The sequence below is a fragment of the Setaria viridis genome, chromosome 5 (assembly GCF_005286985.2).
Source record: "Setaria viridis chromosome 5, Setaria_viridis_v4.0, whole genome shotgun sequence".
In the NCBI taxonomy this organism is placed as follows: domain Eukaryota; kingdom Viridiplantae; phylum Streptophyta; class Magnoliopsida; order Poales; family Poaceae; genus Setaria; species Setaria viridis.
Genome location: NC_048267.2, coordinates 18,671,005 through 18,685,336, shown reverse-complemented (window position 1 = coordinate 18,685,336; position 14,332 = coordinate 18,671,005). Strand labels below are relative to the sequence as shown.

Sequence of the window (14,332 nt, the reverse complement as noted above, 5' to 3'; positions counted from 1 at the left end):
ACCTGGTTGTGAAACTTTGAAAGTTGCAAGGGCCTAGATGTAAAATGTATTTAACCTATTCTGTTTTAAAATAGATTAAAATGGCTGAAACTTTGGAAACGTGTAGAAAAATGTAGAAAAATGGGAAAAATATGAAACTTTATTTGTTGGACTCCAAATGATGTCTAGTTTCACTTAAAAATATTCACATGCATGTTATTGTTCTGTATGTCACACCAGATTTTATTTTGTATAAAACCAATAAATGCATTATAAATCATAGAAAACTTAGAAAAATATGAAACCACTTCTATTAGTTTACTCTTGACATGCTTGTTCTAGATATGTAATTTATGCTACTAGACTAGATGACGATCTCACTATTTTAAGTCCAAATGCTTAAATGCTAGGTTTAACCTTGTTATTTGCACAATAAATAGAGGAAGCAGATAAAAGTGCAAGATAAATTTTGTTAGATTCCTGATGCACCTGTCTAACTAGGAAAAATAATAGCTTTTGTAAGATGTGTGTTTTACCTTGCTTAACTAACTACATGTGGTTTAATGTACTGGTTATGTGATAAATAGTTTTCATACTCAGTAAATCCTAAAACAATTAGAGTAGCCTCTATTAGTGTTGATAACCTTCCTGTAAAAAATCATTCTTTGTGTTCTGCAATTTAATATTGTTTAGTTTTTAGTAAATTATATAGAAGCCAAGTGCATCTCAAATTTTTGCAGTGCAACACTTTTGCAAAGGGGAAGCTCCTATAAAAATTTTAGAATCATATCTTACCAAATGCTTCCAGAAACATTTATTCAAGTTTAATAGCTAATTTAAATTAATTATAACAATTGATACTAGAAATGGTAAACTACTAAATGCTTAATTATGTTTGTTTATAATTCAGAAATAGGACATCTTTCCAAATGATTGCCAAGCAGCACCAAAATAACCCCCACCTTTCTTTTATGAATTCAAAGTTTTTAAAACTTTATATGTGTACACAATCACCGTCAAAGTCAAGCCTGAGTTTTAAATTACAACACACCTTGCTTTATGAAGAAAGAAAAGTTCGAAATCTTATCTAGGTGAATGTGGTCAAAATGCAATCTTTACTTCTACAATTATCCATGAAATGCAACCTGCATGTAAAAGCATGTAATTGAAATCTTGCTTATGCATCTTGTATAGAAGAAAATCTCGCCGACAGTACCTACGAGCTGATCCCGAAAGCTGAGGAGGAGCCATCTGCGGAAGTGAACCAGAACGAGGTTGCCCAAGAACCAAGTCAAGCTTCAAACGAGCCCCAGACTGACCTAGTATAGGAAGGCAAACCCTAGAGCATAACCTTGGTTTCCAAAATATGCAATACTTGTGTTACTTATGTTTGTGCATTAAGTTTATAGGCATTGCTTGAAACCCTAGTTGCATGATCCTAGATACCTATGTTTTGAATACTAGTATGTTAAGTTGACTAGTTGCAGTGTTAAATAGGGACACGGTAAAAGTTGAGTGATTTCCTGTCACTCGCAAGCTATAGGAGTTGCCTGTTTACTTATGTTGGAATCATAAGGTTGACGGGCAGGGCTAGGAAATTTGTTCTGAATTGGTGGATTGCCCCATTTGTCTAGAAGAAAGCTGCTGAGGTCGAAATGTGTTAGAGCTGTGGTCAAGTGTTTGAAAGTACTAAGCAAATACTGAGTATGGGATTAGGAAGCCTAGTACCTGATTGAGCCGGCGTGGATCTTTTTCCCGCTTTCTCTGGAACCGGGTTCCCCTGACACATCATGTGGGTACAAGTGCAGCCTCGGTACGACATCGTCCGGGACCGGTGGGGCCTTGTATCCAAGGGAAGTGGGCTCTAGACAAGCGCCGCGAACTGAGGGAAACTGCTGATATATGTGAACCCATTGTAGTACGCATATGTCATGTGTTTAGGTCCACCTTGCAAGGTTAAGAAACTCGATTCGAATCATCTGCTTCTCACAGTTTGGAACTACTTGATCGCCTTTCTGCACTGAGTAAGAAGTGGAACAAGTATGATGATAAATACTAATGCTTGAATTAAATTGCTTGATCACCCTGTTTGCTTACAATAAGTGCTTACTTAGAATGGATAATCAACTAGAATTTGCTGCTAAAAACTTGAAGGTAAGGATCTACTTTAGATGCTTTTGGCAAAACAAACCCCCTCAGCCAAAAAGCCTTGCATGTCTAGAAGTCGGTGGAGTAGATACCACCTGACGGGTAAGTCTTGTTGAGTATTAGTATACTCAGCCTTGCTTGTGGCTATGTTTTCAGGTAATGTTGATTTTGAGGAAATGGTGGCCAGTTTGACTTGGCCGACCCAACTCCCTCCGAGTTGGACAGTCGAGTGGAACCCATCCTCGGTCGGCGAGGAACATGGTGATTGATATTATGGCAGCTTCACCATGGTATTTTGTATCGATGTTAGACCTCTCGTTGTTTTCCGCTGTTTTTGAACTCTGAACACTACTTTTATGCTTTTGAACTATCGGCTTGTAATAACTTAATTTGGGACCTATAATAATTTATCTGGATTATTGTAATCTCTGGACTCACCTTTGTGTGAGTATACTTTGTTTTGATCCGAGACACATGGTTGCATCGAGTGAAACCCAACAGACTACCATTTTAATTCAATTAAAGTATCTATTCGCATTTAAGGCGATGTTGAGTACACTTTAGCTGAGTTATTTTGGGTGGTTCTGAAAACACCCGGATATCATGGAACGCGTATCCATGTAATTGCCGAGTAGATTAGATTCAAACCAACTTGTAACCTTAGGTCGTCAGCCTATATAAGGCGACCAAGGGAGCCTCCTGAGGGCATCGAAACTTACGAGCAATACAATCCACTAGCATACAGGATGTAGGCTATTACTCTTCGAATGCCCGAACCTATCTAAAACCCCCTGTGTCCCTTGTGTTCTCGCGATCACCTTTGAGTTCTTGGTTTCATGTTCGCCCTCAACTACAAAACAACCACTTGGGTAACCCCATAGTGGACTGTTGGGCTTATAAATCGGACAGTTGACGCACCAGGTAGGGATGGTTGTGAGATCCTCCTAGCGACCTCGATGGCATCCCGCCCCAGCATTATTTTTCTTGAGAGTATGAAGGACTTCATTGCGCTCATCCACCCACCCACGTCCTCTGACCTGATTGCGAGGCTAGATCGCATCAGCAACACCATTGCTGAGTGCAATCGTCCCGTCGAGTTGCTATGTTACCTAGGGCAGACTTATTGGCAGAATCAGTTTGTGTGTCATCGAGTTCAAGATCGAAGTGGAGCCGAGTCACGCTCGACCATCAAAATCAATCTACAAAATGCTGCTTCCCCTCTAGTTCTTGTCATGAGGCAAGAGAAAACGGCGTTGTTGTGCTTGCTCGCCAACGTGCGGTTCACCACCGAGTCCCGAGGCAAAGGACATGACAAGAGAGAAGGGTGCTTTTGTGCTTGCTCGCCAACCAGTGATGTTCGCCAACGAGTCCCGAGGCAAAGGACAGGATCAAGCGGAGGTCAGCGTGTGCTGTTGCTGTTGCTTGCTCATAAGAAAAGAAAATTCAACTGAATTCTGCTATGACCACACGAAGATCTACCAGAGGATGCGATCGCCTCGACCCGAAATCGGTTTCATCACCAAGTTCACCAACGGCTTCCTCCTCCAGCTCGACGATGATCACTAGCTCTGACTCAGCACGAATCAAGCTAAGTCATATATTCAATTAAATATTTTACAGCCTCCGTATGTCTCCATCCGCCTTGATTGTCCTATGTCCCCATGACTTTCGCCGACTGCCTCGGCTCTCCTATGTCTCCGTGACTTCCACCGACCATCTTGGTCACACCCCAATTGCTCATATAGCTTGGTTCGTCCACTACACGGGCAGTCGTGACTGCGACCCACAAATGCGCAGTGCACACTCTTGCTTTTTTGCACAGTTCCGACTGCTTTGCGATCTCCTTCATGTCTTGTACATCCTCTCTTAATGGTTGCTAAAGTATTCAGGTAGCATATGCCTTAATCCATGAAACCTTGACTCATCAAGTGTGTCTCCTATATGCGATCATCGAGTTAGCCCCAGTGCTATAGCCTGAGATAAGCCATCCTCTCCATGAATAGTGGTCAGCAGGGCTAGGTGCTTAAACATAATAGGCTAACTACCCAGGGAAATTACACGAACTACAAGAGCAGGACGTGCAAGCATTTACTTCTACAGCGAATTAAACTTCTGAGTTGTTCAATTATTAAATGATCTACACCATGCTACATAATGTTTGTATTGTCCTTTTACAGCTCAACAACTACTCGGTGTGTCTCCCGTCGCCCGGATGACCTCTCTGGCTCGGGGCGGGAGGCAACTCGACATGCTTCCATGACTCATCTAGCTCCCAGGCTCGGGGGCTGGGTGCCACAGATGACTCGGCGTGCCTCCAGTCACCCGGCCGACCTCTTTGGCTCGGGGCGGGAGGTGACTCGGCGTACTTCTGCTGCTCGTCCGGCTCCTAAGATCGGGGGCTGGGCACCGCAGATGACTCAGCGTGCCTTCCATCACCCGGCCGACCTCTTTGGCTCCAGGCGAGAGGTAACTTGGCATACTTCTATGGCTCGTCCGGCTCCCAGGCTCGGGGGTTAGGTGCCGCAGATGACTCGGCATGCCTCCCATCACCTAGCCGACCTCTCTAGCTCGAGGCAGGAAGCGACTCGACGTGCTTTTGTGACTCATCCAGCTCCTAGGCTCAAAGGCTGGACACCGCAAGCGACTCAACGTACTTCCATGACTCGTCCGGCTCCTAGGCTTGGGGGCTAGGCGCCGTAGATGACTCGACGTATCTCTCATTGCCCGGCCGACCTCTCTAGCTTGGGACGGGATGCGACTCAGCATACCTCCATGGCTCCACCAATCCTCACGCTCACGCTCGAGGGTTGGGCGCCTAATTCAGATCTACGTGCCTCCACGGCTCCGCCAGTCCTCGTCCTCGGGGGTTGGGTGTCTTATTCAAGTCGGCATGTCTCTGCAGCTCTGCCAGTCCTTGTCCTCAGGCGCTAGGTGCCTAATTCAGGTCAGCGTGCCTCTGTAGCTCCGCCAGTCCTCATCTTCGGGGGCTGGGCACCAATTTCTGGTCGACGTGCCTCTATGGCTTCACCTATCCTCGTGCTCGGCCACTAGGATCTGCTTCTGGGCTTAATTTTTTTCTTCTTTGACCATTGGACCAATTATAATAATCGCTTCAATTCTCGGGAGCTACTCCTACAGAGTGCGTCTTGCGACGCCCTTCGTATCCTTCGCTTCGACTTGTTGGATGCCCGACATCCATCAACTCGGCACTCGACTTCCCTCTACGCGTATGGCTCTACGTTCGCTCGGATTTTCTTCTTTTTTGAGCACTACGCAGCCTCTCTGTCACTATGACACCATCGCAGCTTCAGCCAACTACATTCCAAGCTTCGTTGTGATGACCTCAAGTTCCTGTTCACCTACACATCACTTCGGTGCTTGAGGGATATGGGTACCCCATAGGTCCTCAAAGACTAGGATACTGGCCGGTCCTGTCAAGTAGGCCCACCTGACCAGGGCATGCGGACCAAGAGTATGAAGATACTTGGAGTACACGATAAGGCAACAAAACAGTTCAAATCTACCTGGATATCATGGACCGCGTATTGTAGTCCAACTTAGATTACTTTCCATGTAGTTGTCGACTAGATTAGATTCGAACCGACTTGTAACCTTAGGTCGTCAGCCTATATAAGGTGACCAAGGGAGCCTCCTAAGGGCATCGAAACTTACGAGCAATACAATCCACCAGCATATAGGACATAGGGTATTACTCTTCGGAGGTCTAAACCTGTCTAAAACCCCTAGTGTCCCTTGTGTTCTCATGATTACTTTCGAGTTCTTGGTTTCATAATCATCCTCACCTACAAATCAACCACTTGGGTAACCCCATGGTGGACTGCCGGGCTTATAAATCCGACAATTAGTGTTCCTTAATTATGCAGCGCATCTGAATTCTGAATGGTAAATATGCTGGAATCAAATTGAAAGTAGATTAAACCAAAGCGTCATAATCAGAGGACATGTCAAAGTCATTCATTACTACAAAGTTCATAATCATCATTCTTACTTGTCATAATTTGCCAGATAGTACCATCAGCTACCAAGATCAAAATTCCCACCTCTCAACCATCTACCTCAGCAATAACAACAAACATCACAATAGCAATAGCTTTCATAAGATGGCATGTCATAGTTATTCATCATTACAAAGTTCATAATCATCATTAATAGCTATCATAATTTGCGAGATAGTATCATTAGCTACCAAAATATAAGCATGATCCCACCTCTCAATAGTCTACCTAGCAATAACATCAAACATCACATTATGCCTCGCCATCGTCCCTGAATGACATTCTATATGAGGCATGCCGTAGTGATTGTTTGACCTTCTTCACCATATTGGTGGCCTGATCCAAGTGTCCCTTCACCTTCTGCAGCTCAGCAGCAGTCGCTTCAAGCTCCTTGTTAGCCTTTGCGCATTCTTTCTTCCACATCCTTGCATTGTTTTCAACTTTCAGATTCCTGTCATCATTTCCCATTTTTAGGTAAGACACCACTGCATCATGTCTAATTCTCTTCACCATGTTCATTAGCTCATTGGTTGTATCCCCAAAGTATCCTCGCTTCATCATGTGAATCTCATAGATTTTGTCATCGGCCTCCTTCTTAGTAATTCTCCATGCTTCTTCCCATGACCTTGCTTCCTCTTTAGCCTTTTCCTTCCTCTTCATTAGCTTCACCAGAATACATTTAGTCCTAGCATCCCATTCAGGATCCACCCACCTAAACAACACGCATGTCATCCCTTCATTCTGCAGACACCGATTATGTTCATACAATTCGCTATTTATAACCCTAACATCAAAAGTAGAAGCAAGGTTTATTAGAATTAAGACAAGTTATCGTTTACCTCGCATCAGCATGCATACCAGCGCCTAGGGTTGTCAAATGTCCAATCATACCTCACATAGAAAGGCAACCCGTGCTTGCACCTATTTTCAGGCGACAACGATCTGTAGCTATTAGTGACTCCAAGCACCTGTGGAAGATAATAAAATACATGGACCTATCAAATTATAAACTACTCCCTCTGTTTCAAATTATCGGTCATTTTGGCTTTTCTAGATACATGATTTTTGCTATGCACCTATGGGAGCTGATTCTATGAGAGGAGTGATTTTGTGGCTGAAAGTGATTCTCTTTGATTCTCTAGCATAAACTCTTAAAATCAGGATGGAGAATCACTTTATAAACTATAGCCAATCGGAATGCAAATCTAAGGGTATGATGGAATCGGAATATACAATCTTCAACCCAGATCCCCAAATTCAGAAATCCTCTTCCCTAGGACGATAGGGGAAAGTAGCGGTACAAAACAGGGGACTGACCTGACTGGAGCTCCTCCTCATCCTCCCTTCGCTGCTAGGCCCGCTAGAATTCGCCATTCCTGCCGCGAGCGGTTGCATATCTGCGCATCGACACTAGCTCTAGTCTTTGCCATAGCTAATAGGAGCGTGGTGCCAACGAGTCTCTTGGAGTAGTGTAAGCCGTGTTGAGAAATGAGAAATATACCCCATGCTTGGGCCTACAACTAGCATGTGGACCACACTTATTAGAACCAAAATATATAAAATGTGTCCATTGGAAAAAAATATATATAGTTCATGTTTCAGTGGTAATGTTGTCTTAGCACTTTCAAGAGGCCAAAGGTTTGAGCCTTGCTATCAACACTATTTCCTTTTTATTGTTCTTTCCTTTTTTTCATCTCAGAACTACATAACTCACTAAAACTTCTACCACCAACTCACTTGAAACTTACATGTGGGATCCGATTGCGGTAAAGACTTCCCATTCGATCGGTAACAGGTTCGACCCACGGGACGAGCACGTTTTCCTTTTTATTTTACCGCCCTATTTATCAGCTTAAACTTACATGTAGGACCCTGCTTGGCTTATGATGTTTACGCGGACCTCATAAATTACCACTTAACAGTGAGTGACAATTTCTTTTTTTGCTACAATAGCATATTGGAACATAACTTTGTCACTAAATTTGCTCAGATGTAAAATTTTATGACATTTTCAGCCAGAAACGTCATAAATCTATGATGAAAACAAATATGTCATAAAATTTTCGTCATAGATCAACACATTTCTTGTAGTGCTTATGTTTTTTGAATTATGTTCCTAACTTTTGCTTTATTTTTTTAATTCTTGTTTCTCAAGATTTTTCAAAAAATTGATATCTCTACAAAAAAAATTGTCTATGAATTGTTTCTACAAATTATGTGCATACTTTTTATACATACATTTGGTTGAGGATATATATTTTTGTAATAAAGGGAGCAAAGATTTAGTTGAAAAAGAAGGTAAAATTGTATAAACAACCCCATAAATCACACCAAGTTTGACATTGTCCCCCTATGTCATTTTGTTGCAAATACACACTCACTTACTTAATTTTATTGTAAATACCCACCCAGTATTCGCAAACTTAACCAAATCAACTCGTTTTCAGAAATAGCGAGCCGCCAATGTGGTCTAAGAGTATAATCTCAATATTTTTGGACATTTCAAAAAATGGTAATGAGAGACTAAACTGTCACACGGAATTTTACTGGTTGTATAAAAAATTTCGATGAAAAAATGGTAAATGAACCTAATTCAAGCACTTGGGCAAGTTTGACTATGCTACCTCGGCCTGTAATGGCTCTATCTCGGTAAAAACAGGTTGATTCGGTTAAATTTGCACATATTGGGTGGGTATTTGTACCAAACTTAAGTAGGTGGCTAGGTCTTTGCAATAAAATAACTTATGGGGGCAATGTCAAACTTGAAGTGGTTTATGGGGTATTTATACAATTTTTAAAAAAGGAACGTGGGGCTAGCAGTCCCGACACGCTCTTGGAGATCGCTGGTTGAGAAGCCTTGGCATGCGCGTGCCAACTAGCTATGTATTTTGTTCTTCCCAATAATTATTAGTAAGATCCTAAAACTAGTTTTTTATCTTTTATTTTTGAAACTCTTTGAACGCTAGAAATTGAAACCTAGCACATTTTACCCTAATTGTTGTGCCATACCACATGTGCCCGCAGAAGCATCTAGTTTACAGTCGCCCGAACAGACAGAACGATCCGTCCGGTCGCTTTTCGATGGCGTCATTCCCACATGAGGTACAAGTATGTATGGAACGAGTTCCTTTCTTTTTTAATACATAAATTATATTACAATAAAATTATTTAAACACATAAAAAGTATCGAAAAACTTTTGTACATATATTTTTATAAGCAAAAGTTCTGTAGAAGAATTTTGTAGACAAACTAAATTTAAAATGAAAAATAATATAAAAACTTAGAAAACAAATTTTGGGATAAAAATATGAAAAACTTTGAAAACAAATATTCTAAACAAAACTTTGACAAAAAATTTTTGAGAAAAAAATCTTACTGAAAATTGAGAAACGAAAAATTTTGGGAGAAAAATTAGGACAATTTTTTCAAAAAAAAAGATAAAAATGAGAATAAAACTAAATAAAAAATAAAAACAAAAAATGACTGGATAGCGGGCGATGTCGTGTCAGCACCGATCTAGCCGACGTCGCCGCGCCGATCTATCCGACACGGAGCTTGTCGCGCCCGCCGCCGTGCCCCAGGTGGAGCCTCACTGGGTCCGCCACTGCGCTCGCGCCGCCAGGCCCCATGCGCGCCTCTAGGTAGAGTCGTGCTCACCGCCGCCGAGCTTCCCGCTGCGCCACCAGGCGGAGCCTTGCCGGGTCCGCCGCTGAGCCCCATCGCGCCTCAAGTGGAGCCGTGCTAGGCCCGTCCCCACGCTCACCGTCGTCGGGCCTGCTACCGTGCTGCTGCGACGTCGTGCCACCGAGCTCGCCGCCATCGCACGAAGCCTTGTTGCTCCCCGCGCCCACCGTTGGGTGCGGTCGGTCTGCTCGAGGAGCTCCCCGCTGGGAAAGCCTCCCTCGGTGGTGATACGAGGGACAAGGAGAAGGTAGAGAAGGAGAGCGAGGAGAGAGAGAGCGCAAAGGGAAAAGAAAATAAGGGGGGTTTTCCATGAACTAATTTTTAGTTGGGGTGCTTGGATACCAATTATAAGGACTAAAGGTGAACTAATTATAAAACTAATTGCATAAGTTGTGGCTAATTCGCGAGACAAATCTGTTAAGCCTAATTAATCCATAATTAGCACATATTTACTGTAGCATCACATAGTCAAATCATATACTAATTAGGTTTAATAGATTCGTTTAACCTTCATTTGTACAATTAGTTTTGTAATTAACCTATATTCAATACTTATAATTAGTATCTATGCGCACTCAACTTTGCGACTGTGTATGTGGTATCGGTGGGAGTGGGGTCGAGCGTAAAATCAGCTTCGCGTGTGCCGGCCCAGTTGTGCACTTGCCTTCGCATCGCGGCCGTCCGTTAGCTCACTGACGGCGAGGCAGGCGATGAGTACAGGCCCCACGTGCAGCGACGCACAGGCCACACCAGCGTACCAAATCTCCCCAACCCCACCAGCGTTCTCTTCTAACGTTCAAATATTCAAACTAGCGGCGGATCGCGAGGAGGTAAGATGAGAAGGCACTAAAAAGTGGGGAGAGAGAGAGGCGGTGGCGGTGGTGGCGGCGGCGGCAATGGATTTCCTCGCCCTCTCGCGCCGAGAGCTCCAGGCGCTGTGCAAGCGCAACGCCGTCCGCGCCAACATGTCCAACGCGGCCATGGCGGACGCGCTCCGGGCCCTCCCCTCGGTGAGCATCTTCCGAATCCCCATGACTTTCGGTAAATCTCTGCAGGATCTATTCTCCTGCGCGTGCGTGAGGCGTTGTGAAGCGAGTGAGGGTAGTCGATCTGATGCGCGTGGTGGTTGTTTGTCTTGTGGGTTAGGTGGACGGGTTCGAAGAGATCGGGACGACGGTGCCGCCGCCGGTGTCGGCGATAAAATCGGTGGAGGAAGTGATTATCGAAGAGGAGAAGAAAGACGGGATCCCGCTTTCTCGCGGCGGCCGGGCACGGTCGAGAGCAAGGACCGCCGCGGCGGATAGGATGGAGCAGGATGCTCCAGACCAAGGGGCCTTGCAGGGAAGCCAGGGGACGGGGGCACGGGAGCCTGGGGCGCCTGTGGACCGGGAAGAGGTGATTGGGAAGGAGCAGGGGCACGGGTGCTCTCTTCCCCGTGGTGGCCGCGCGCGAGCGAAGACAAGGAAGGCTGCGTCACATAAGACGGAGGAGGCGGTGGTGGCCCCAGAAACCTTGCAGTTGCAGGGGAGTCAGAGGACGGCTTCAGGGGAAGGTATGGCACCTGTGGAGGCGGAAGAGGTAGCCACAGGAAAGAGACGGACGAGGAGGTCCGGGAGATCGAAGGTGAGGATGGCTTCGGATCAGAAAGAGGAGGTACCGGCGGTAGCACATATGGAGCAGAAAGGTGAGGACAAGTTGTCGCTTCCCCTGATTTAACTTCGAATGCTTGAATACTGATTTTAATGCTGATTTTCCATCATTTGAAATGGTAAATTCACTATTGTTGGCAAACAGTCCCTGATACTAATTTCTGAATGTGCACCTGATACTTCCGATGTGGCCTTTGGGTCTGTGTTAGTAGTTTCAGACAAGTGCTGCAATGATCCTAAAGAGCAGGAAGTGGTCATGGTAGTGGAGGAAGAGGCCACAAAGCCTGAGGAAGATCAGAATGTGACAAGGAGGATGGCAGTGCATGAGGCAAAGGAGGAGGTGCCTGCCCCAGCCTTCTTGCGGCGGAGCCAGAGGACAGTGGCACCAGAGGGCATGGCATCTGTGGAGGTGGAAGAGGTAGGCACAGGAAAGAGAAGGACTAGGAGGTCTGCGAGATCAAAGGTAGCTTTGGATCAGAAAGAGACAGAAGAGGTTGCAGTGTGGAAGGATACAAAAGGTGAGTACAAGTTCTCGATTTCCCTGATTAACATGGATTGCTTGAATGCAGATCTTCTGTAATCTACCAGCAAGAGTCCTGTGTCTATCATAATTTGAAATGGTAAATTGTCAAACAGTCCCTGATGCTAATTTCTGAATGTGCAGCTGATTCTTCTGATGTGGCCATTGGGTCTGCAGTAGTTTCAGATAAGAGCTGCAATGATCCTAAAACGCACAAAGCGGTCGTGGTGGTGGAGGAAGACATCACCAAAGGTCAGAATGTGACAAGGAGGCCTGCAGCGCATGAGATGGAGGAGGTGCCAGCCCCAGCCATCCTGCGGCGGAGCCAGAGGACAGCGGTGCCTGTTGAGGAAGAAGAGGTGGCCACAGCAAAGAAAAGGACAAGAAGGTCCACAAGATCTAAGGTAGCGGCAGCATCACGGAAGGGGCAGAAAGGTGGGGACAAGTTCTCATTTCCCCTGGTTAACTTCTATTGCTTGAATGCAGATTCTGATGCTGATTTTCTGTTTATCCTTTGCTGTAATTTGCTACTGTAGACTGTTATTGTTTGCGAGCAGTCCCTGAGGCTAATTTCTATATGTCCAGCTGATTCTTCTGACACAACCATAGGGTCTGCTGATAAGAGCAGCATTGGTCCTAACGAGGATGAAGTGGTTGCCATTATGGAGGAAGAGACCACGAAGCCACATGATGGTGGGAATGTGATAAGGAAGGCCATGGCACACAAAATGGAGGAGGTGCCACTCCTAGCCACCTTGCAGCAGAGCCAAAGGACGGCAGCACTAGATGCGACGGCACCTGTAGAGGCGGAAGAGGGGGCTACAACAAAGAGAAGGAGGAGACCAAGAAGATCTAAAGTGGCAGCAGCAGCACAGAATGGACAGAAAGGTGAGGATTTGTTGCTTCCCCTGATTAACTCGTTTATTGTTCCATTGCTTGAATGCAGGTTTTGATAGTTGTTTCAGGTCTTTCGTTTTCCATAATTTGAAATTGTAGATTCCATACCATTTTGAGGACGTTCACTAATGGTAGTGTCTGAATGTGCAGCTGATTCTTCTGATGCTGCCATTGGGTCTCCGGTATTAGTCTCAGATCGGAGCTGTGGTGATTTTAGGGAAGACCAACTGGTTGCGGTGGTGGAGGAACATGTTGCAAAGCCACAGGAAGGTGAGATGTCTCACCAATTACCAAATCCATAGATTTGCTCAGGAACTGTGTGCTTGGATGAACCTTTTTGTCAACTAATTGTGAATCCTAATTCATCATTGTCAGGAATTGTAGACGACCAGGAGCAAAGCAGAACTATTCACAAGTCTGCTTGCTCAGGAAAAATGGAGGATCCACCAACTGTAAGCATCCTCCTGTCCAAGCCAGAAGCCATAGATGTTCATGATAAGGCAGAGAGTGCTGATAAGAAGACCATCAAGGAAGATTGTTTCACTCTCACTTCTGAGGCTGATCAGTCGGATCTTCTTGTCAATACACTTGACAGATTTTCCAAGCCTATGTATGAGTTCACTGTAAAGGGGGAGAAGAAAGACGGTGAGTGTTGGTGGATGCTTATGTAATTTACATGCTGAAGCAGCTGTACGACACCAGGCCCAGTCACTAGCTGCCAACAACCATTGAATTATATGATCCCATAATGGAGTGCATGATAATTTCTACAATCAGGATTAGAAGAGATGGATCAAGATCACCAAGGTTTTTGTGTTCCTCGTAGAAAATCTGGAACTTAAACTAGTATAGCCCTTGTTGATTTACAACTGAGACAAGAATGTTTCATGCCAAAGCTAAGAAGGCAAAGTCCCCTAATCAAATAGCATGAATAAAGGGCTAATTATAGAAGACATGAGCCTAATAGCAAAAATAAGGGAAACAAAGAGACTTGAGAGTATGAACAAATGGTTCATACTGAAGCATGAGATTGACATGCACTTTTTTTTCTGAAGCACACCTTTTTTTTTTGTTTGCACAAGCATGCACAAGTAAATGGCTTCCCTATCAAGAGAGCTGCCTATTGTTTGAATGAATGACAAATTCTCTAGCCAATAAAAAGTTGGATTTCTTTAATTTTCAAGGATGCACATACTAGGAAGTCGTTTAACTTCATACTGGAAGTAGGGAACAAGAATACTGTTGTAATATGCTCTTTTTACTGCTGAGCATATTTTTAGTAGTTAGGTAAGGTTGAATATAAACAGGCAAGTGGCAACCACTTGATAAACTTATAAATTGGGTCTGAGGTCATATGATGAATATAGCCAGGCAACTACTAATGTACATTGTTATTTTAGATCTATTAAATTCTGCGACCCAGGGCTGTTATATTTCA

The 14,332-nt window shown here is 44.4% G+C and overlaps 1 protein-coding gene across 4 annotated transcripts; it reads left to right on the top strand.

Moving 5' to 3' along the window:
- Window positions 1-10,652: 10,652 nt before the first annotated feature.
- Window positions 10,653-14,332, top strand: LOC117854774 (uncharacterized). Of its 4 annotated transcripts, none has more exons than XM_034737022.2 (7): window positions 10,653-10,838; window positions 10,975-11,512; window positions 11,696-11,995; window positions 12,142-12,432; window positions 12,583-12,885; window positions 13,045-13,164; window positions 13,270-14,332. In XM_034737022.2, the coding sequence occupies exons 1-7, from the start codon at window positions 10,725-10,727 to the stop codon at window positions 13,563-13,565; spliced, it is 1,962 nt and encodes a 653-aa protein (XP_034592913.1). In that variant the 5' UTR covers window positions 10,653-10,724; the 3' UTR covers window positions 13,566-14,332. The 4 variants fall into 4 exon arrangements, with proteins under 4 accessions (XP_034592913.1, XP_034592914.1, XP_034592910.1 ...); XM_034737023.2 differs by having other exon boundaries at window positions 11,687-11,995; window positions 12,607-12,885; XM_034737019.2 differs by having other exon boundaries at window positions 11,687-11,995.

Coding starts and splice junctions, on each gene's coding strand:
- LOC117854774 (XM_034737019.2), top strand. CDS start 10,725: ATGGATTTCCTCGCCCTCTCGCGCCGAGAGCTCCAGGCGCTGTGCAAG. Junction 10,839..10,974: donor CGCTCCGGGCCCTCCCCTCG/GTGAGCATCTTC, acceptor CTTGTGGGTTAG/GTGGACGGGTTCGAAGAGAT. Junction 11,996..12,141: donor AGTGTGGAAGGATACAAAAG/GTGAGTACAAGT, acceptor CTGAATGTGCAG/CTGATTCTTCTGATGTGGCC.